At 32.6% G+C, this 24,649-nt stretch overlaps 1 protein-coding gene across 1 annotated transcript in view; it reads left to right on the forward strand.

Annotated features, from left to right (window-relative positions):
* NBEA (neurobeachin) overlaps positions 1-24,649 on the forward strand; it is an 817,699-nt gene that overhangs the window by 124,601 nt on the left and 668,449 nt on the right. Inside the window, exons 9-10 of the mRNA XM_081128332.1 lie at positions 18,840-19,037; positions 19,631-19,764. Of these exons, the coding sequence (XP_080984458.1) occupies positions 18,840-19,037; positions 19,631-19,764 (332 nt within the window). The remainder of the gene's footprint in view (positions 1-18,839; positions 19,038-19,630; positions 19,765-24,649) is intronic.

Here is a 24,649-nt window from a genome sequence, read left to right on the forward strand (position 1 = left end):
GCCTGCTGCTGGGCAGCCCTCTTATTTAGATGTCTTGCCCCCTCCCTGGACCTCTGTGTTACCCCATGCTGGGTAGCCCACTAGGCAGATGCACTCCCTACCTTGGTTCTGTTCTGCCAGCCCTTGCCTGGCTATCTTTTGAGGTCAATGTACTCCTCATCTTCCTCAGGCTGCAACAGCCTGTGACAGGCGGCTTTCCTATGAGTATGCCCTTGTCATCTTGCTCAGGCTCCAACATGCTGAGCCACATCATAAGTAAATGCTTTTCAAACCCCATTCTACTTCTAACTTCCTATACCAGGCTGTACTCTCAGGCAGATGCCCTTCTCATCCTGGGTGGGCTCTAGGTCCCACACAGGGAAGCCCTCCTATGTGAACACCTGAACATACGCAGAAACTAGACAGGAAGCTACAAACCATTCCTCCCATTATTGTCCTTTCAGGTAGATAGCTTATCAGTTCCTTAGATTTCCAACATCCTGATCTTGATAGGTCTCCTAGGGATGTCTTCCTAACCTGCTAATGCTCTGACATTCTGCATCAAGTTGCCCCTTCCCTTACTGCTTTCCCCCATTCCAGTATGATAACCCTTGTCATCCTGCTCATCTTTAACACCCCAGGCTAACAAGCTCTGCCATGTGGATACTTTCTGCTTGGGCTCTATCTCCCCTTTGCAACAATGCCCTGCTAAACTTGTTCATTCACTTTCTTCCATGCTAAGTTAGCCCCCTTGGGTGGACACCCTCTCACCACTCTAGGGCTTTGACATCACGTTTCTTTTCTGTATGGATATGCCTCTCACTCAGTTCAAGGCTCTTCTACTCTTCTGACCACTGCAACTCCTCTCCTCTGCCCCTATTGCAGGCACCAGCCTTGCTTAGTCATATCTAGCAGCTTTATAGATTTTCAGGAAGAGAAGGGGAATAACAGAAGGAAAACAGCTTCATTCCTTTTGTTTGTTTGACAACTTTATTAAGATATAATTTACATATATTCATTTTACTCACTTAAAGTATATAATCCAATGGTTTTTAGTATATTGACAAATATGTGCAACTGCCAACATAGTGAATTTTGGAACATATCATCCTTTAGGAAAGATGTGCTGTACCCTTTGGCTATCACTTTTCTATTTTTTTCTGCCCCCTATCCCAGTCCTAAGCAATCACTAATCTACTTTCTGTTTCTATAAGTTTGCCTGTTCTGGATATTTCATATAAATTTTAAAATTGAGATATCTTTCAAATTTGTCCTTCTTTTTCTAAAATTATTTTGTCTATGTGGTGTCCTTTTAATTTGCACATGAGTTTTTTGATCATCTTGTCAATTTTTGCAAAAAAACCACCACCACCACTGCCACCACTGCCACAAACTCAGCTGAGATTTTGATAGTTTTATCTGAAGGTTGATTTGGGGAATATTGCCATTATAACAATATTGTCTTCTAATCCATGAATGCGGGATATTTTTACATTTATTTGGGTCTTCATATTTTATTTCAAAGATATTTTGTACTTTTTGCCATAGTGTTATTCCAGAATTCTTGGATTTCTTTTGTTAAGTATATTCTCTTGTATTTTACTAGTATTGATGCTTTTGTGAATGTGTTTTTATATTTTATGTTCATACTTTTTGCTAGTATATAGAAATACAGTTGATTTTTACGCATTGATTCTGTATCTTGTAATCTTGCTGAATTTATTAACACTAATAGTCTTTTTGTGGATTTATTGGGATATTTTATTTGTAAGATTGTCATCTGCAAATAGAGATAATTTTACTCCTTCCTTTCCATCTAAATGCTTTCTATTTCTATTTCTTGAGTAATTGTCTTAGTTAGAACCTCCAGTATAATATTGAACAGCTAATAGAGCAGCTAATCTTTGTCTTGTTAGTGATCTTAGGGGGAACACTTTCTGTCTTTCAGCATTAGGTATGTTATTAGCTGTGGGTTTTTCATAGATGCTTTTTATAATATTGAGGAAATTCCATTCCATTCAATTTCATTTTTGCTGAATGCTTTTTATCATAAAAGCTTGTTGTACTTTGTCAAATGCCTTTCCTGTATTTATGAAGGTGATCATTTATTGAAATGAAAATACAAGATGGAGCGAAACTAGGTTTACAGTTGTGAGAGTACATGAGATGTAGTTTATTCTTGTATTATTATTTATTAATTATTGTATTATTTTCCATACAAACAACTGTAAACCTACTTTTGCCCCACAGTATTAGTATGTTAATCAGTCGAGTTATAGGTTTGTCATTTCAGTTAATCTTTTCAAAGAACCAGCTTTTGAGTTAATTTTGTTTAATTTCTCTTTCTTTTTCTCTATTTCATTAATTTTGCTGTAATTTTTACTTTTTTCTTCTTTCTGCTTGACTAATTTTAGTTTATTCTTTTTTTCAGTTTAATAAATGAAGGATTTGGTTGTCGAAGTCTTTTTTTTTTTAATATAAACATTTGCAGTGATACATCTCTCTAACTGCTGCTTTACCTGCTTATGTTTTGGCATTTGTGACTTTATTTTCATTCATCTCAAAATATCCTCTGTTTTCCCTTTTGATGTCTTCTTTGACACAATGGTTTTTAGTAATTTGTTGCTTATTTCCACAATATTTTTGAATTTCCCAAATTTCTTCATAATGCTGATTTCTAATTTCATTTCATTTTGTTTAGAAAATGTATTTTGTATCATAGCTAGTCTTGTAAATTTATTCAGCTTTGTTTTATGGCCTGACATTGGTCTGTCCAGAAGAATGTTTCATGTACATATCAGAATTATGTGTATTTTTCTGTTGTTGGATGGAATAATTTTCTAGAGATGTCTTATAAGTCTAATCCATTTATAATACTGTTCAAGTCATCTGTTTCTTTGTTGACTTTTACCTAGCTGTTTTATCCACCACTGAAAGCTGGGTATTGATGTCTGTGACTATTATTGTTATGTATTTCTCCCTTCATTTCTGTCAGCTCCTCATTCGTATATTTTCGTGTTCTGTTATTAGGTGCACATATGTATATGATTGTTATGTCTTCCTGATGAATTGACTCTTTTATTATTAAATGCCACTCTTTATCTCTAGTTACATTTTGTTTTAAAGTCTGTTTTGTCTGATATTAGTTCAGCCGTTTCAGCTTTCTTGTAGTTTCTTGATAGTTTCCCCCTTTCTTTTACTTTAAATCTATTTTTTACTTTGAATCTAAAGTATCTCTCCTGTAAACAATACATTGTTGGGTCTTCTTTCATTATTCAGTCCAATAATCTCTGACTTTTAAGAGTAGATTGTTTGTTCTTTTCACCTTTAAGTTATTGGTATAGTTGGATTTAATCTGTCATTTTACATTGTGTTACCTATAAGTTTTATGTCCTTTTTATATCTTTATTCCTTCTTTATTGCTTTCTTTAGAAGTCCGTGAATATTTTCTAATGTAGCAATTTCATTTCTTTGATATTTTCACTATTTTTTTTACTTATTTATTTAATGATTGCTCTAGGATTTATAATTTACATTTCAAGTGATCAAAATCAGCTTCAGATTTCTATTAACTGAATTCCAGTGAGATATAGAAATCTTACTCCTGGATAGCTCTATTGTATTTTTCTTGTTTTTTGATACTGTTATACATGTTATACTATAAATGTTACAAACTCAACACTACAGTATTATATTATTCATATAATTTTATGTCTTTTAAGGAAGATGAGAGAAGAAAGAATATAAACTAGATGTTTATAGCTTTTATTATATTAACCTTATTTATCAGTTATGAATCTCTTTGCTTCTTTAGTTACCACCTAGAGTCATTTCCTTAGCTTAGTATAGCTTTCCCACTCACCTTTTTGTTCTTATTAGCAAATGTATTGCATTTCTATATGTTATGGGCAAAAGCATATGTAATATACATATTTTATACAATTGCTTTGAAATCAGTAAAAAGTAAAAAGAATGAATATACATTTATATCATCTTTTATAATCATATAACTTCTGGTGCTCTTTGTTTTTCACATGAATTCAATTTACTGTGTGGATCATTTAATTTTATTTGAAGGACTTCCTTTGTATTTCTTGTAAGGCAAGTCACAGTTTTTATTCATTTGGGAATGTATTTTATTTTTTCTTCAGATTCAAGTTTGCTTTGATATAAACTCTTGATACTAAGGGTTTTATTGTTTGTTTTGTTTTTGAGAATTTTGAATGTTTTATTTCACTGTGTTCTTGTCTCTAGTTTTCTCAGATGATAAGACTGCTGTTGATCCTATTGGTATTCCTTTTTAAGTGAAAAGTTATTTTTTAATGCTACTTTTAAGATTTTCTTCTTGGTGTTTGCTTTCAGCATTTTTACTGACTTTTCCTATTGTATATTTCTTTGCTTTTATATTTTTTTGAGTTCCTGGGCTTCCTGAATGTGTAAATGTTTTTCAATAAATTGGGAAGTTGTCAGCTGTTAAGTTTTTGAATATTTTTTCTCTCTTTTGTCTTTCTTCTATACTTCTGGTATTCCCATTCTGTATATGTTGTCACACTTGTTTCCCACATTTCTCTGAGGCTCTGATTATATTTCTTCCCTCTTTTTTCTCTTTGGTTTGTGGATTGCATAATCTCTATCCATTTGTCTTACTCTTTGCTAATTCTTTCTTTTGCTTGTTTAAATCTGTTGAGCCTCTTTAGAGAATTTTTCAATTCAATTATACTTTTCAACTCCGAAATTTCCATTTGGATTGTTTTATAGAATCTATCTCTTAATTGATATTTTGTATTTAATGTAACATTGTCATCATATCTTCATTTACTTCTTTAATTATGGTTTCCTTTAGTCCTGTGAACATTTTTAATGACTATTTGAAGTTCTTTTCTGTTAAATCTAACATTTGTTGACTCTCACCAACAGTTTCTATTGCCTACACCCCCTTAATTATGGATCATATTTTCCTGTTTCTTTCCATATCTCTCAATGTTTGGTTGGAAAATGGACATTTTAGGTAATATTGTTCCATCTTTCACTCTAAAGACTATTATTTGTTTAGTGAATGGATCTTTTACGTATTTGTTATTTAAAAAAGTTTTCATCAATATTTGCAAGTATTGAAATTTGTATATATATATATATTTTTAAATATGTCTTTATTGATTTCAGACAGAGGAAAGGAGAGGGAGAGAGAGAGAGAGACAGAAACATCAATGATGAGAGAGTCATTGATCGAGCCCACAATCCGGGCATGTGCCCTGACCAGGAATCGAACCCCGATCGCCTGGATCCTAGGTCGACGCTCAACCGCTGAGCCATGTCCAGCCAGCCGAAATTTGTATTTTTTAATATTACAAATACAATTTTTTAAATAGATGTCTGAGTTCACATTTTATATTTATTTAAAAAATATTTTTAAAAAATTATTTTTCAAGGAATATATTCATTTTATTTTACGAGTTTACTCTTTGGAAATTTGCTGAAGCCTTTTTTAGGAACCTAAATATGTGTCTTGTTTTATAGTTGTTACACGTGTCCTTGAAAAGAATGTGTATTGTGCACTTGTTACACAACATTCCATATTGAAATGTTATACTTAAGTGTTTTATATTAAGAATGCTCTGTCATACACAACTCCTTTGAGTATAATTAGTACAAAATATGTCCATACCTTCTTTTAAAAACTTACAAAACATTTTTTGAACCATAATTTGAATATCATACAATTCACTTATGTTAAATGCACAAGTAAATTACAGAGTTAAACAACATCACCACAATCCAATTTTAGAACATTTCTGTCATGCCAGAAAGATCCCACAATACCTATTGGTAGTCTCACTTCATTCTCATCTCTGTCCAGCTCATACCATTTTAAATAACAATTCTCCTCCTAAAAATCCCTCTTAAAGGAATAATGTAATAGATACTGATATTTATTCACAAATATGTTATTATACATTAATATATAATTTTGAAGACTCAGAAGTAATCTAAGTATTACAAATGGGATAAAGATAAGAAAATTTCTATATTTATATAATGGTTTCATGTTTATAGTCATGTAAATTGCATTATAATTTTTTAAAATCTAAGAGTGTTAGCTTAATTATGAGGTGAAGTTGATTTTCTCCTACAAGCCAAAGTAGGAGATTAAGGTTTTTAATATCATGAACTGAAAAAATTATGACCAATTTTTTCCCCAACTAAGAATAGATTTTATTAAACATCTTACATTATATTTTTCTTAAATGATTTTATAACTTCCAAGACAATATATAAACCTTGTGAATTCCATTATAAGCAGTATGAACAAAATGAAAGTATGGTTTTGTTCCAGACAATGAAATCTACAGAAATATCAGTGGTGTTAAAATTCAGATGTGTAAAAGCTCATCACAGTGTTTACAATATATTTTGCAGTATTTCATTTCAACCATTATTTTTAGAAAACAGTTATTCTGAGTTCTTAAGCCTCACAGTTATAATAATACCCCATCAAAAACTAAAACTAGTGCTGGCCAGTGTGGCTCAGTGGTAAGAGCATCGGCCCATGCTCCAAAGAGTGGTGAGTTTGTTTCCTGGTCAAAGGCAGATACTTGGGTTCATGATTTGATCCTGGCCCTGGTCAGAGTGCATGTGGGAGGAAATCAATCAGCGTGCTCTCTTATATCAATGTTTCTCTCTCTTTCTCTCTTCCTCTGTCCCTCTCTCCCACCTTCCCTTCCACTCTCTGTAAAAAAAAGTCAATGGGAAAAATATCCTGGAATGAGGATTAACAACCACCCCCACAAAACCACCTAAAACCAAAAAGGATAAGAAGAATCATTAAACTACTATAAACATTGTTTTTAAAGAATAGTAACCATGAGCCAAAGACAGTGATATTTTTAGTGTTTTGCAGGGCTTTTCACTTAAAATCACTGATGATTATAAAAATAAACTAAAGCAGTAATTATTAGTATAAGACCTTCAGCTCAAAAAATATTTTATTGTGTGCAAGTTTATTATGGGCCAGAGAACATTGTTGATTTCATATATATTTAATGATTGCTGTGTTTCTTAAAACAACCAACTCTTTTATATTTATAAAAAATAAATAAAAGGAAGCAGCGTCTATGAAAAGAACCAAAGAAAAATATTTAAATATACAAAACTGAAAAGAAGTATGTTTTAGCAATCATAGAAAATAAGAGTTTTATGAATGAATTGAGTCCCGAAGAAGAAGAAATAGAATAGTATTTTTTTTTTAATCTTAAGAGTTAGGACACTTCAAGATGGTGGCAGATTGAGTGGAAGCTATACTGACACTCTCCTAGGACCAAAGTGGAATTACAATTACAATATAGAAAAAAACATCCTGAATAACCAACTGAAGTCTAGCTGGAGAGCACCCGCATAACCAAGGACCTAAATGGAGACCACATAGAGGCTGGGCTTGAAAAGCAGACCGTGGTGCGCATCTTGGTGTTTTCCAAATACACCCAGCTTTAGCAGAAGGAACCACAAGCTGTGGAGTGCTGAAAGCTTCAAACAGGGTACTCAAGGCCATGTACAAACTGTCTGACATTGGTCTGCACTAGAGGCCATTCAAAAGACTGGGAGTTCTAGCAGACCTACCTAGTACATAGCAACAAATCTGAACAAATCTAAAATGGGGAGACAAAAAAACAAGCCCAAAGTGAAAGAACCAAAGAATTCTCCAGAAGAAGAGATGCATGAAATGGAGATAAGCAATATATCAGATATAGAGTTCAGAATACTGATCATAAGGATGCTCAACAGCATAAGAAAAGAAATGGAAACTATGAAGGAAATTAAGAATGACATAGTAGAAATAAATAAATACATTGAGAGGAATAAACACTAGATCAGGGGAAGCTGAAGATCAAATCAGCGAATTAGAAGACAGGGTAGAAAAACCCACTCAATCAGAACCAAAAAGAAAATACAATTAAAAAACCAGAGGACAGTTTAAGGGAGCTATGGGACAACATGAAATGTAACAATATTCACATGCTAGAAGAAGAAGAAAAGAAGGATTAGAGAACCGGTTTGAAGAAATAATGGCAGAAAACTTCCCTAATCTGGTGAAGGAAGAAGTTACACAAGTTCAGGATCACAGAGCATCCCAAGCAAGAAAAACCCAAAGCGGACCACACCCAGACACAACATGATTAAAATGCCAAAAATTCAAGACAAAGAGAGAATCTTAAAGGCAGTGAGAGAAAAGCAAGTCTACAAAGACACTCCCATAAATCTGTCAGCTGATTTCTTATCAGAAACTCTACAGGCCAGAAGGGAATGGCATTAAATGTTCAAGGTAATGAAAAGCAAGGATCTGAAACCAGGACTACTCTATCCAGCAAGGCTATCATTCAAAATTGATGGTGAACTAAAGAGCTTTCCAGTCCAGAAAAGGCTAAAGGAGTTTATTACCACTAAACTAGCATTGCAAGAAATGTTAAAAGGACTGCTGTAATAATACGTTGAAATAGAAAGAGAAACATTAGCATAAAGAAATAAAATGGCAGTAGATAAGTACCCATCAATAATAACCTTAAGTATAAAGGGATTAAATGCTCTATTCAAAACATAAGGTAGTTGACTGGATAAGAAAACATGGCCCAAATGTATACTGTCTACAAGAGACCCACCTCAGAACAAAAGACACACAGGCAAAAACAAAAACAAAAACAAAAAAACTCTAAGGGAGAGATCTATAGCAATACAGTCATAGTAGGGGACTTTAACATCCCACTGACTTTACTGAATAGATCTGCCAGACAAAAAATCAACAAGAAAACAGTGACTCTAAATGACACAAGATCAGATGGGTTTAATTGACTTTTACAGAACATTGCACGTCAATGCTACAAAGTATATATTCTCCTCAAGTGTACCTGGGACATTCTCAAAGATAGACCACATTTTAAGTACATAATACAAGTCTCTACAAGTTCAAAAAGGTTGAAATCGTATCAAGCTTCCCCTTGGACTTTTACACAATGGAATACTATGCAGCTGTAAAAAAGAAGGACCTCTTACCCTTATAGACAGCATGAATGGAACTAGAGAGTATTTTGCTAAGTGAAATAAGCCAGTCAGAGAAAGACAAGTATCACATAATCTTACTAATACGTGGAATCAAATGAACAAAATAAACTGATGAACCAAGTAGATCCAGAGACATAGAAGCATGGAACAGACTGACGAATCTTAGAGGGAAGGCAGGGGTGGGTGCATGGATGGGGAGAGATTAAGAATTTATATACATATATGCATTACACATGGCCAAAGACAATAGTGTGGTGAAGGTGGGAAGGTGCAGCGTGGAGCGAATCAATGGGGGAATAAAGGGGAGATTTGTAATACTTTCAACAATAAAGATAAATTTTAAAAATTGGGTTAAGAATTTATAATATTACTCTAAATTCTTAATTTTCCCTGAATAAGCAAAAGTTATTTAAAAGTACTTTTAAAATGACTAGAGGAAAAATGTTAAACTGATTCCATTAGGGTGAATTTCCTCATACAACTTTACAATTCAGAGAACACTTATTAAAGCATTTCTATGCACAGAACACTAGTATAGGCATTATGGAAGATGCAAAACTGTTAATTACCTTTAAGGAGCTTATAACCAAGTAAGGGAAGAAGACATAGGAAAACTTAAAAAATAAACTGGATTCAATTTATAATCACGATATAATCTGTGAACATGAGTAAGTTCTATTGGAGGGATCATAGAGAAGGCATCTAATTGTTGGAAGTGAGAAATGATTCATAGAGAAGATCTTTAAAACCAGTTCATTCAGGCCCATGAAGCTTCTAAGATTAGTTTGAAATTCATAAAGTTTAAGTAATTTTTATTTCTTTTGGTAGGGAACAGTCTGCTTCCCTGGAATACCTATTATGAATTCACACAACTGAAAATGCTTTGTTTTTTTTTGTTCCATTGCTACTGTTTAAATGTTTGTTTATTTGTCCTATGACGATGACAACTGGAATTTGAAAAGTCTATAAAACCTGCTACCAAATTATAAAATTTATTGTTTAATTTTAAAAGCATTCAACCTGACTTCTGATTTTGTCCATGATGGGGGAGCTAGTACTGGATGTGCCATGACATTGTAAATAACTATTAAAAAGTGTCAAAATATATAAAACATCTGTTTTTAGACATTTATCAATACATATAGTACTGGCCCTGAGATCCTTGAGAGTAAGAAAATATATAAGATGAGCTCAATATTCATCCCAGCCCTATTCTGGGACCAACATTTTTTGTTGAGGCACAAAGGAGGTGGAGGCCAGGCATAGCAGGATGGTCCTGCAGAGCTGAGGGGTTTGTGATTAGAGTTCAGGGCTGCCGAAACAGCTGGAAGTGTGAGGCAGGGTGCTGAAAAGGAGCATGCTGTGGGAGTAGGAGCAGAAGTCTTTGTGAGGGTTCCCTGTGGAGCCTCTGCCAAAGGCAGAGCCGCATATTTATAGTGTGAGATTCATTGAGCCTTAGCAGAAAGCAGCTATTACCAGTAGCAGAAGAGAGGTACAAGAGGTCACACATTTGTTTGAGAATTCGGTGTATTGCCCCTGTGAGAGAGAGGTTAGACCCGCATCCTCTGGTGCTCAGTAATTATTATATAAATGAATGACAGGAGTAGTATTGAAGTTTCAGGGTTTTTCTCTACCAGATTATTATTCATGTTTCTAATTAAATCATTTCTGTAAAGTGTATCTTTTATCAGTAGATGATATTGATTACTTTTGCAATTTAATTTTAAAGTTTTAATGTAGGAAAATATCCATTCTTCTGTACAACTACAAGCTTGTTAAAAAACTTTTGTTTGTGTTCTTAAGACTGAGTTACATGAAATTGCTTGAAATGGGCAAATTATTCCTTAATTTGATATAAATAGTTTCTTAGGATCCTTATGTTAAATATTTAGGAACTCTTCATATGGAAGGGTAATTGTATAGGGTTGTTTAAAACATATTTCTCTTACACATTTCTAAATCTTCTGTAGCTGAGATTAATCATCCTTCCACAAAAATTTAATAATATTTGCATTATATTTCCTTCCTGGTACATATATCATCTTTTTAAAAATTTATCTTTATTGTTGAAAGTATTACAGATGTCCCCTTTTTCCCCTCAACTGACTCCCTCCACTTCACTCCTGCCCTCTCCCCAGGCCTTCCCTGTACTTATTTTGCTTTTATTGAATGTTTTTAATTATAAACATTCAGGAATATAATTATTCTTATAAAGAGAGTATAAGCATAATAATTTTTAATTCCCAAAGTTCCTTGATATAATAAATGTATTTTTAGATGTTGTGCAGGACTTTATGATAGAATGTGAGATACGGGGCATGATGGGATAGAAGCAGGGAAGTACAGGGTGTCAACACACATACAAAGTTGTAACTGCGAGATAATGGATGTGTTAAGTAACCTTATTGTGGTAATCGTTTTGCAATATATACGTATATCAAATCAGTATGTTGTACAACTTAAACGAATACAATGTTGTATTGAAATACAATTTATATCAATAAAACTTAAAAAAAAATCTACTCTACTGTCAGTTCTACACAGTACAATAGTTGAAAGCCTTAGCTGCAAAACCTGTCAAACTTGAGTGTGAATCCCAAATCCATCCCCTACTGGATGTGTATCCATCCACAACCTATTTACCTCTCATCTGTTATACACCTAACACAGAATATAATATAAATAGAGCACTTTGAACAATATCTGTTTCTTTAAAGCAACTAACGATTGTAGCTTCTAGTTTTTACTTCTGCCCTTTCTACTTAACATTAAGAAACACTTTTTCATGTTAAAAGTTTTTACGTAAATGTTACTCATAAAATATTTACCATACGTTTTATGGTGATGGCATATTGAACTTATGATAGTGGAATGTAGATATTTAACATAGTTGCTAATAAAGCAAAGCCTCATTGAGTAGAATCCTAATCGCCCCAAAACTAAGTTTATCTAATTGCTACAAGAGCAGAGGAATGTTATTTTCTAATACTAATATTTGAAAACTGCCCCAATGTCAAGAATATAGCCATTTTCCATTGAATTTATGTAAAAATGGCATATGCATAACAATACATATTGCTCTCCCCAGAATCACTATGTGACAAGTATTGCTGATATTAACATGATAATGACATTGCAATATCCAGTGAATCATATTGCCTGATGTGTAATTAGGAGAATGTTGCCACCTATACATTGTACAGCAGTTTGTCCTGCAAAATAATCAAATAATCCATCTGAACTCATTTAACAAAATAATCATTCATAATCTAATATTTTCTCTAGAAAAATTTATAAATAAAATCAGTACATTCTCCTGCTACAAATTATTTTGATAATTTTGTATAACTGGAAAATCCAAATTATTACTTTGCTATTCAAAGCCTTCAGTAAGATAGTTTCAACCTATCAATCATCCTTCCATTCCACTATAAAACACCCTGCCTACTGTGTATTCTACCATGAAGCCATGCTGCAGTGAACATGGGGGTGCATATATCTTCTCTCATTAGTTTTTTCATTTTCTTCAGGTAAATACCCAGAAATGGAATTGCTGGGTTGTATGGTAGTTCTATTTTTAATTTTTTGAGGAACCTTCATACTGTTTTCCATAGTGGTTTCACTAACTCATTTATCAGCTCTTGACTGAGTTTTCACTATGTGCAAGGAAAACAAAGTGTTGCTTAAGAAGTAAAATGGGTATAGTATCACAAACTTAGCAGTATATGTCAATAGGTTAGGGTCAACTTGAAATTTGTAAGCTGCTGTTGAAGCTTGACTGGATATTTTAGGTAGTATTCCATGGTAAACTGTGAAAAATATCTAATTATAGGCACCAATTAAATATTTTTGGCTCTAACGTATTCTGGTTACATGCTGAGATTTCGGTGTTTCTAAATCTTTAAATAGAATTTTAGGTTTAAGTTCTTAAAAAATTTAGATATAGAAGTGTGTGTGGTCTAATAACAATTTTTATTTACTCTTTGTCAAGTTTATTTTACTATCTATGTTGTTTACTTGTTTTCTCTTCAAAAGGATCAGATGCTTTAACCAATGAGTAGGACAGCTCATGGGATTTATTAGGAAGTCATTGTGTTTTTGATGCCCTCTAACTTTGACATGTTAACAACTTGAGAGTTAACTATGAGGGATAACATTTAATATTAATAAACATTATGTGCTGCCTTTTAAGATAATTTGTGAAGTACATTTACTTATACTTTTAGTTTCTATTTTTCTAGATATTTTTAGACTAATACTAATGATCAGTTTTGGTTCCATACATATAGAATTTTATTTAGAAAGAGAAATTCTTAAAATACAAACTATTTTGAAAGTCCATAAAAGGAAAGTTTACATTTTATATTTTGATTTTATATAGAAGATGTATAACCTTAGGATATTTTAAGAAAGTAAGTAATCTGATTTGCCATGTTTTTGCTGGTGTGGCTTATATTTTAAGATATCATTTTAAACTTAACATGCTTCATTATTAGTGAACATTATGTAACATGTCATTTAAAGTCATTACTATTTAATGTTTTACTGTTTTGGCAAACATTTATGAGTAAACCATTATTTATATGGATTCTTGTAGAAAGAATGAATATCTGTTGCAGTTGAAATAATGCACTTATCAGGAATACTGTATTTGAAGGATCTTTTTGAAACCAGCAAAAGATAATGGGGCTGTAGATAGGTGGTTTGCTAATTTAAAATAAGCTTTTTATATATACTTGTCACAAAATATCCATATTTTATGAATGAAATAATTAATAGGAAAGGTGACAATTAGGGAAATCTCCTCCTCCAGGAAGCAGTGCTATTTTTTAAAAATTAACTAAATTGTATTTTTTCCATCACCATTTATCCCCCTATGCCCTCTTCCAACCCCCACCCTTCCCTGCAATCACCACACTGTTGTCCATGAGTTCTCTCTCTCTTTTTTTTTTTTCTTTTTTGCTCAATCCCTCCACTCTCCCCTTCCCCACCCTCCCACCAGAGCTGTCTACCTGCTCTCTCTCTTTGAGTCTGTCTCTATTTTGCTTGGTAGTTCAGTTTCTTCATTAAATTCCACATATGAGTGAAATCATATGGTACTTGTCTTTCTCTGACTGGCTTCTTTTTATTTTTTTTTAAAAACTGGAGCATCAGAATTTCTGATCCTTGGATACATACTTAATGGGTAAAATATTTTATAAGAAGCTTGGGGTAGACCTGTCTTATATTGACTTATGTTTTATAATGAACATTATTTCTTGAGCTTTTAGATATTCCCCACTGGCCCTGGCTGTATAACTTAACAATGGGAACAGTGACATCTACAGACCATTCTTAGGGTATCTGGAGTATGAAGGCCCAGTTCAAACATTTTTGTATAATCTCAGTTCTACATATGATCTCATCTTTAGTTTGCTTTATAAATTTTTCTACAGGACGTATTTTTTTTAATAGTTTGTCAGACTTTTTTTATTGCGACATATAATTGATATAACAGTATATTAGTTCTCTGTATACTATGTAATGATTTTATGTTTGTACATATTGTTTACCACATGTTCATAATAAATCTAGTTAACATCCATCATCACACAGTTACACACTTTTTTCTTGTGATGAGAACTTTTAAAATCTATTCTCTTAGCAACTTTTAAGTATGTAATATGGCATTACTAACTATAATCACCATGCTATATATCACATCCCTTGACTTTTTTTTTTAACCAGGAGTTTGTACTTTTTGACCCCCTCCACCAGTTTGCCCACCAACCCCCCACCTCTGGCAACCATCTATTTGTTCTCTGTATCTATGAGTTGGGTTTTTAAATTTAAAATAATTTTTAGATTCCACATATAAATGAGATCATACTGTACTTGTCTTTCTGTCTGACTTATTTCACCTACATGTGATTCATCCATGTTTTTGCAAATGGCTAGATTTCATTATTTTTTATGGCTGAATAACATACTGATAGTATATATATATACCTCCTTTTGTTCTATCTTAAATTCTTAATTTCATTCACCCATGGATATTTAGGTTGCTTCTATGTCTCGTCTACTGTAAATAGTACTGCAATGAACATATGGGTACATACATTTTTTTTGAGTTAGGCTTTTTGTTTTCTTTGGATAAATATCCATAAGTGGGATGGTTGTATCATATGGTAGTTCTGTATTTAATTTTTTGAAGAACCTTCTTACTGTTTTCCATAGTGGCTGCACCAATTAATTTTTCCATCAACAATGCACAAGTGTTCCCCTTTTCTTCATATCCTCCCAAACACTTGTTATTTCTTTTCTTTTGGATAACAGCCATTCTAACAAGTGTTAGGAGATACCTCATTGTGGTTTTGATTTGCATTTCCTGACTAGTGATATTAAGCATATTTTCATGTACCTATTGGCTTCTTTGAAAACATGTCTATTAAGATCCTGTTCCTGTTTTTTAAATGGATTGCTTGATTTTTTTGCTATTGAGTTGTATGAATTCTTCATGTATTTTGGATATCAACTTCTTACCAAGTATATGACTTGCAAATATTTTCTCCTATTCTATAGGTTGCCTTTCCATTTTGTTGATGATTTCTTTTTCTGTGCAGAAACTTTTTCATTTGATATAGTCTTACTTGTTTATTTTTGCTTTTATTGTTTTTGCTTTTGATTTGAAATTTTTAAAAAATCCTTAATTTAATGTAGGTCTGCTTGCCTAGAGCATATATTGTTCTTCCTACAGTTGCTCTTCCAATCATATATATAGTGCTTTTCTTAGTATAGTATCATCAACATAGGGAAGCAGCACATCTCTGCTTGATTGAACTCCAATTTCCCCGTGGCTCATTCAACTCCGTTTGTCTTCTCTTCTTTTTTATTTAGTCTGTTTCCCCCAGTGTCTCAATATCCTATAGAGTCTCCCCGCCAATTCCCTCAGTCCAATAATTTTATTTTTACAAATTAACTCATATGTTTTACCTCTCCATAGTAATTAATTCTGCTTTTGATCATTGCTCTGTAACATAAATAAAAAATCGAACATATTTGTGAAATTTTACTTTAATAATAAATGGGTTTATTATTTACTTTAATAATAAACATTTTGAGCATTGATAATATTTCTTGTACAATACCAAGGCAATCAGTGAAGTAGGTGGTTAGATGGGATTTATTTTACCAATATTACTACCGAATTTCATTCAAATACTGATTTTAAAAAAGAAAGAAAATTCTTTGTTCCAGTTTTCTGTTGTAATTGTCATCTATTCTTTAGTATGTTAGGGACTGAAATAGAATATTTTAAACTAGAACATATTTTAAACCCAACTGTTACCTCTAGCATGGGAACTGTGAATCTGTGAGTTAAAAAATACTAAATTTTGAAATTTTTAGGTGACAGACTATGTTCTACATTTTATTGAATAGAGAGAAGAACAGGAGATCTGGCCCAAAGTACTACAATTTTGTTAGCTAGTTTGTAATATTGAAATATGTAAACATTCTTCCATTTCAAAGATAAGAAATATCATCCAAAGCCACATATACACAAATTTTAATTATCCATGCTGCTTTTGTCTTGGCCATGCTTAATAATTAATGGTTTGCATCCAGCTTCAAGTTGAAAGGCTCTCTATATACTAGTCCAGAAGTAGAAAACTATTTACATTTGGCCTGACATGTTCTTCTGCACAGTGTTTTAGAATGTTTGGATTAATTTACAAATTAGGGAGCTTCATATAAAATGCTCATGTTATGTTTCTCTTGAAAATTATGGAAGAACTGGCAATATAGTACAACAATTGGCCTGAGCTGAACAGTAGGGCGTCAGTCTTAGACAAGACATGCATACTCTAGTTTGAAGAAGTCCCCACCTGGTTTCTTTTACTTACAGGCATATCTTTTTGCCTCCTGTAAGAACTTGAGCTTAGAATATTTGGTTTATTATTATTATAACATTCGAGTAAGGAAATTGTAACCACATCAGTTAAATTATTTTTTGACCTTAAATAAGAGTCAAGAGATAATTAATGGCAGAGCCTGGATTATAATCCAGCTCACTCCACTATCAATTCATTAATACTAACTATAAGATAGAAAATTTGTCATGTTTTCTTGGCGTGATCCCTTCTAGTTCTTATCTATAATATTTGGTTTGTATAGTAGTTAAGTTGAAAATAATAATACTGATAATATATATGATTGTTGGAAAGGTTAAATATAATTTGTCATTGTCAGGTTCATATCTGCAGAGAAATTTTAACCATTTCTAACAATACCTTTCTTAAGAACTGGTATATTTTCATTTTTTATATTTTATTTAAAGTGGTAATGTGTGTTTTTAAAAGTTATAATTTTTTTTTAAAGTTTTTATCAAATGTATTGAGGTGATATTGGTTAATAGGATTATATTAGCTTTTTCTGACTGACTTATTTCACTTAGCATAATACTCTCAAGATCCACCCATGTTGTCACAAATGGCAGTATTTCGTCTTTTCTTATGGCTGAGTAGTATTCCATTATGTACATGTACCACATCTTCTTTATCCAGTCCTCTATTGCAGGACACTTTGGTTGTCTCCATGCCTTGGCCACCATGAATAATGCTGCAATGAACATAGGGGTGCATGTATCTTTACGAATACATGTTTTCAAGTTTTTGAGGTAGATACCCAGGAAAAGGATTGTTGAGTCATATGATAACTTTATTCTTAATTTTTTGAGGTACTGCCAGACTGTTTTCCATAGTGGCTGTACCAGTTTACATTCCCACCAGCAGTGAATGTGAGAGTCCCTTTTCTCTAAAACCTCTCCAATATCTCTTCTTGTCTTGTTGATTACAGCCATTCTGACATGTGGTAACATGTTTTAATGAACTTCTTGTTTGGGATTAACATGGCTTTTGTGGAATAGTGTTGGTATTCAGTATGTTGATAAACTTGCATATAAGTTATTCTTGTGTCAGGCACTTTGTGTGTATGTGTGTTGTGCCAACGACCATGCCAAGTGTAGTGAGGAGAACTACACCAATCGTAATGCCAAGGATCATGGCCAGGGAGGTTCACTCTAGATCTGGGGACAGTCTGAAGGAAAAAAGTAGAGCCAAAGAAGGATGAGACATTTCCTTTATTTGGCTGTGGCAGGCCAAATGTACAAGATAGACAAACCCACACTCTTTTTCCCGGTGGCAGCCAGCTGGGCATAAATGGGCGACACATGGCACTCCAGGAAACAATCTGACCTGGGGGAACAAAACTGCACCTACAAACTGCACCTCTGAAAGTCCTGGGACAGTCTTATAGCAACCAGGACAATAGTGGCTCTCAGCCAATGATGGGTCAGACATTAGTCAACTAACACAGCATCTGTTACGACTATGCTATATCATGTTTATGTAACTGGGCCTTGGCCAGGAGAAGGTGATGAGAAAGCCTAAGTGTTTTCACTTTCCCTACTGTGCTTGTTTGTGTATACTACAGTTTTGAAAGTGTTAACAAGAAAAATTTATGTTATAGAGTATTAAAGTAAAATTTGATTTACATTTAATATCATCTGATTTTATATTATTTCTAGTAAAAACAGTTTATAAATAGTCAAAAACAATAAAAATGAGAAAATGAAGATGTGTGTTTATTAGCATAGTAAAATTTAACTCTCATAGAACTGAAGTGAGAATAACAAAATAATATAATACCACTGATTAATGTCTGGAAGGGTCACAATAAGTTTTTATCTTAAATGTTTTTCTTCTTCAGAACTTTAGAGTTTTATTATGTTAACTTTAAAATGAGTGTTTAACTTAGTTTTATTTTTTCAGAGCACCTTCAAGTTTAAATCTGAGAGTGATATTCATTTGGCTGAACATCATAAACAGGTTCTGTATGATGGAAAACTTGCAAGTAGTATTGCATTTACATATAATGCTAAGGCCACTGATGCTCAGCTATGCCTGGAATCCTCACCAAAGGAAAATGCATCGATTTTTGTGCATTCCCCACATGCCCTAATGCTCCAGGTGGGTGAATAGTAACTTAGTTTTTATGTTCTCATCCTGGTTGACAGTATCTTTATTTTACATATTAAGCATTGCTTATATATAAATCTACTACTGCTGTTTGTTTTTCTTTTTGGTTTTCTAGTTCTTTGACTTTTTTTGCCTTCTCCCCCTTTTTGGGCAATATGCTTTATCTTGGACTTGTCTCCTTAATAGGATAACTGCCATTTCTGATGTCTTGTATGTTCTAGCCTTTGAAATAAAATCAGTTGTTGATTACCTGAACAGATAGTTGTTAATATAAAAATATACTTTGGTTTAAGAATAGTAGTGTATATCTTCCTAACATTAAATTACCTGAGTATCTTTAAATCCATTATTTCCTACTATAAAATATTTCTTGGTTTTTAGTCCCATATTTTCAGTGTAAAAAATCTCTCAATTTAAGATTTCAAATTTATATTTTATATGCATATCAAAAGTTATATAATTAAAGGTTTTTAAAATGTCTAACTAATGTTATTTAATTCTCTTTCAAAGTTATTTGTTACAAGGAAGTAATGATAACGTTATGCTTCAGAAATGTAAACAACACTTTTGTTTTCTGAATATAGGATGTGAAAGCTATAGTAACACATTCAATTCATAGTGCAATTCATTCAATTGGAGGGATTCAAGTGCTTTTCCCACTTTTTGCCCAACTGGACAACCGGCAGCTCAATGATAGTCAAGTGGAAACAACTGTCTGGTAAGTTTTCTTTGAATGTGTAATTTCTTATAGTTTTTAATACTTAGATTACACCTGGTATACTCGATGTTGTATAAAATGTATTATAATATTTGGTTTTTATTCTTTAAGTTCTAATAAAAGCTTCTTTAGGAGTAAGGCAGATATATATTTATATAATATAAAAATATTCTGACTCTGAGGTTCTTATAACCATAAAAGAGTTACTTCATAATAAATAAATAAAATTCTTACCAGATGTAACACAATGATTACAATATGCAGTTGAGGAAAAATATTAGTCCCAACCTTATCCTTTGCAAATGCTCATGGTTTGGATTGTCCATGAAATCCTCCTGTCAGGCTAAATAAAATAACTATGGTAAAGTTTATTTTGAAGAATAATATTTAATAACAATTACATAATTTATATTTTAAATACTGGTATTATTTTATAATGCTATTATCATAAGACTAGCACAGCATTAATTGATATTAGCTTTTCTTTATATGTAGTTCATCTTTGAGAGCCCAACATCTAACCAGTGGCATATCTATGTCTATAAAAAATTCAGTATCTTCTAATTAGGTTACTTTCTGTTTTTGTAACTTCCCTTCTTTTTCTTAAAAAACATCTCATTCATAAAACTCTGACTTAATCTTATATCTTAGAATCATACATGTAAGAAGTTAAATGTGAATTTTGACAGCTATTTTTACTGTGTACATTGCTATGTTTAAAGAATTTAAGGGGAAACTTTTATAGGTATACATTAATCTCTACTTCAAAAGTAGTATAGGAATGCTTCATTATTATGCACACATATACATGAAATCCTTCATATTTGAATTAATGAAAAGCTAGTGAATGAAGCAAAGATGGTAAAATTTAAGGTCCACTGAAGTGTAACATGATTTTCTCATATTTATTATCTAACTTGGCTATTAACAAAATTCTATTGTATTATTGCTATTAATAGTGTCCCTGTGTTGGGACTGTCTTTATATAAAGTATAAATATAAATATAAATATAAATGGGATCTGTACATTAAGAAAATTCAGCTCCTATCCATGGGTCATGCCTTCTTTCATATCAATGCAGTATAAAGTTTGAGGTTTTGAAATGAAAAGCTATGAAGTGAAATGGAATCCTGAGGTCATGCCCTGTTATCATACCACTTTGCTATGAGATCTTACATAATTCCATTGGGAGGCAGATCAGCCTTTTGGAAAAATAAAACTTTAAATTCCAGTCCCGGATTTGAATTAAAAATGTTTTGTCTTTATCATCTAGGTGATCCAGTACACTTTATGATCAGTAATTAAAAACTTAGTAAGTGCTATGAAAAAAGTTGGAAATGAAGTAGCAGTAAAAAACTGTGCAATTTTAACATTCCTTATGAATTGAAACTAAGTCCATAATTATTTTAACCTGAAAAGGAATTTTTTTTTGCTTGAGAAAGAAAAATTAGGAAGATTATACAGTTTGAAATGTTATAACTAAATCCACAATAATTTATATCTTTATGAATAGCTATTATAAAATCTTAGTGCTAAAATCATATTTAACAGGTTATCTGGTCCATTCATCCAAGGCACATGGTTATTTTTCACTGCCTGTCATTAAAACTCATTTTAGTGTTTATATTGTATTTTGGTATTTAAATTGTATTTACTTTATTATGGGTATAAAAGACAGTATAAGGGTTCAGTGTTCTGTTTTTCAGTTTGATTTGTTTGGAGTTTTTTATCATTCTTTTAAATTTTTTCCAGTAATAAATAAGATCAACTTTTTCAGTGATATGTGTGTTCTTAGTTTATAACCAATAGAGAACATATAAGAATCACTCTCCTTTTTAATAATAAGACATACTCGATTCCAAGCTACCCTGTGATTCATTTATGTGCTTTTCTGAATTCTTACCAGTTGCAACATAGTTACTATTTTTAATTAATTGTGTCAAAAGCCTGTGATGTTCTGAGTTTCACTTCATTGTGGACAGTTGTGTGTATCAGTAATACAATCTTTTGTCATTTAAAGTTTTGAAGGTGAACATTATAGACAAGTGTGTGCATAAGTGATATGACCTTTGTTTTTTAAAATGTTAAAGGCAAGTTGTTAAATGGTATTTCTCCCTCCATTTGAAGAACACAGATTCTTAGCTATAAATAGGGCAAGGATTGATATAATTTCATATTTTCTGGGGAAATCATAAATCCATATAGGTGAATGAAACCTTGAAGTAGGCTGTATCTTATTTTTGGTCAGCATAAATTGTTGTAGGGGAATGAGAATCTATTTGAAGTTTCTCAATCTTCCATAGAAAATTCAATAGACTTTTTTTGAAAATTTGTTTGCATAAGAAATACATGACAAGAATTGCAATATTATCTAATTCTTAATTACTTTTTGGAGAAATTGAGCAAAGCTCTAAAATAAGCTAATTCTTTGCCTTCTATGTTTCAAGTTGAGGCATTTTAGGTTCCATGTACTTTCCTCCACTCAGTAGTCATTTTTAATGAAATTTTTTAATGTTTCTGTGACTTAACTTTTGTTGATACTACTATACCATTGTTATAAACTTTGATGAGTTTTACTCTAATTAAGGGGCTTAGTATTAAAATAATTTATTGAAATAATAGTCTTATTCCCTGGAGCCTTTAAAAGTAAGCTTTATTTGTGTAAGAGAATTTTTGTGGCTTGTTTTTATCATGAAAGTTTTGCATACTATAGCTGTTATATGTGTGCCAGACTTGGGTTCAAATCCTGTTTACCATTTCTTATTAGTGTAACTCTGAGTTTGTTATTACCTTTTTTGTGCTTCAGTTTTCACCATTATAAGATAGTTTACTGGATTATTTAGCTTAATTGCGATAAAATATATAGATCGACGTACTAAGCACTCAGTGCATTGTGGTTTTGTTATTATGATAGAGGGCTAGGTGATCTATAAGATTATCTCAAATACTACAGTTTCATATTAAAAGTATTAAATATCACCTCTCTTAAGAATGGGTTGTTATAACAGGGGCCATGTTACTTTATATTTTAACTTCTATCAGTGATATTATTTACAATTGAGAATTACTTAGTTAAGTAGGACTTTTATTTTGAATTTTAGCTGTAGTGATGAAAACTGATTTTGAACTATCTTCTCCATTTTCTAGGTAGAGTGGCTTAAGATCAAGAAATTAGTTTACTCAAGTTTTGAACAGAGTGAAACAAATAACACCAGGCCACACAAAGCTTGGACTAGTTTAAGATGATTTTGTATAGCCGTCCTCTTACTCTAGATCTTCAAGAATAACATTTTTTAGTTTTTTCTTTTAACATGTAGTTAGCTCTTAGCATAACACAAAAAAGTTAACCAACAAAGGAGTAGATAAATACTGTTGAACTGAGTTAGCTAGCATGTGGCAACACATACAGTATTTTTTAAATGATCTGTTTTTGAATAACTATATGGGGCCAATATGTAGTCAGTGTTAGGATTTTATTCTGTTCATAATGATTCTCAAGTAGCATGATCACCTTGAGTAATTCTGCCAAGTGATCAAAGCTATTTGGTTGTTTTTCCATTCCTTGGGGACTAGTACTACTTTGTATTGGACTGGTTGATCTCTTTCAGTCCAGTGAATATTGAGAGCAGTAACAATGCAAATTGCCTTTCACTAGACCTTTAATAAATACTTAATGACTAAAAGAATGAGCAGATGATTAATAAGTTATTTCAAGAAGCTAACTAATTGTGAAGTAATCATATCTTTTGTATTTTATGTCTAAGAGTGACTCAATAAGTGAGAAATTTTATTTTCCTTTGATTTGGATGATCATATGCATTGAATGCAAATTACATATTCTTCTGAAATTTAGCCTATATCCTTTCTTTTTAAGAATGTATGTTATTAAATTCTTTGGGTGATACAAAACAGAATAAATCTTCCTCATTGTGTGACTTATGAATTTTCTTTGAAAAAATATGTTTTTTGGATGAAGGTATGAATAGACATTTTTATGTTAAGCAATTAAAAATTCATGAAGCCCAGGCCAGTGTAGCTAAGTGGTTAGAACGTTGGGCCTAAGGGTCATGGCTTCACTTCCTGGTCAAGGGCAGGTACCTGGGTTGCAGGTTCAGTACCTGCGCCATGTTGGGGTGTCTATGGGAGGCAACGTGTCTCTCTCAAATGGATGTCTCTCCCACCTTCTTTCTCTCTCTCTGTCTCTCTATGTCTCTCTCTGTCTCTCTCTCTCTCTCTGTCTCTCTCTCTCTCTTCCACCCTCCCTCCCTTCCTCCTTCCCTTCCTTCTACTCTATCTAAAATCTTCAGGTGAGGCCCGGCCGGGTGTGGCTCAGCAGTTGAGTGTTGACCTAGGTTCCAGGAGATCATGGTTCAATTCCCGGTCGGGGCACATGACTGGATTTCGGGCTCAATCCCCAGTGTGGGGCCTGCAGGAGGCAGCTGATCAATGACTCTCTCATCATTGACGTTTCTCTCTCTCTCTCTCCCTCTCCCTTCCTCTCTCTGAAATCAATAAAAATATATATTTTAAAAATAAATAAATAAAATCTTCAGGTGAGAATTAACAAAACAAACAAAAAATACATGAAAAGGGTAGTTCTCATTAGAGATAGTGTGATATGTTGAGCAGGTTCTCTTTGGGTGTCAGGCGGATTAAGACGCAAACTGATATTCTGTTATATACTATCTCATTTTAGGAGACAGGGTTGTCCCAGGATGTGTAGTAGTAGTAGTTGTCGCACATGGTGTTTACTGAGTACTCACTATGTGTCAGTCACTGTTTGTAATTGTGTTATTTTATCTAATCATATTCAGCTGATGAGGGAGGGAAAAACTAAGTAACTTGCTCAAGGTCCCAGAGACCCAAGTGTCAGAATAAAACCAG

This window comes from Miniopterus schreibersii (genome assembly GCF_964146895.1).
Source record: "Miniopterus schreibersii genome assembly, chromosome: 2".
NCBI classification, from domain to species: domain Eukaryota; kingdom Metazoa; phylum Chordata; class Mammalia; order Chiroptera; family Miniopteridae; genus Miniopterus; species Miniopterus schreibersii.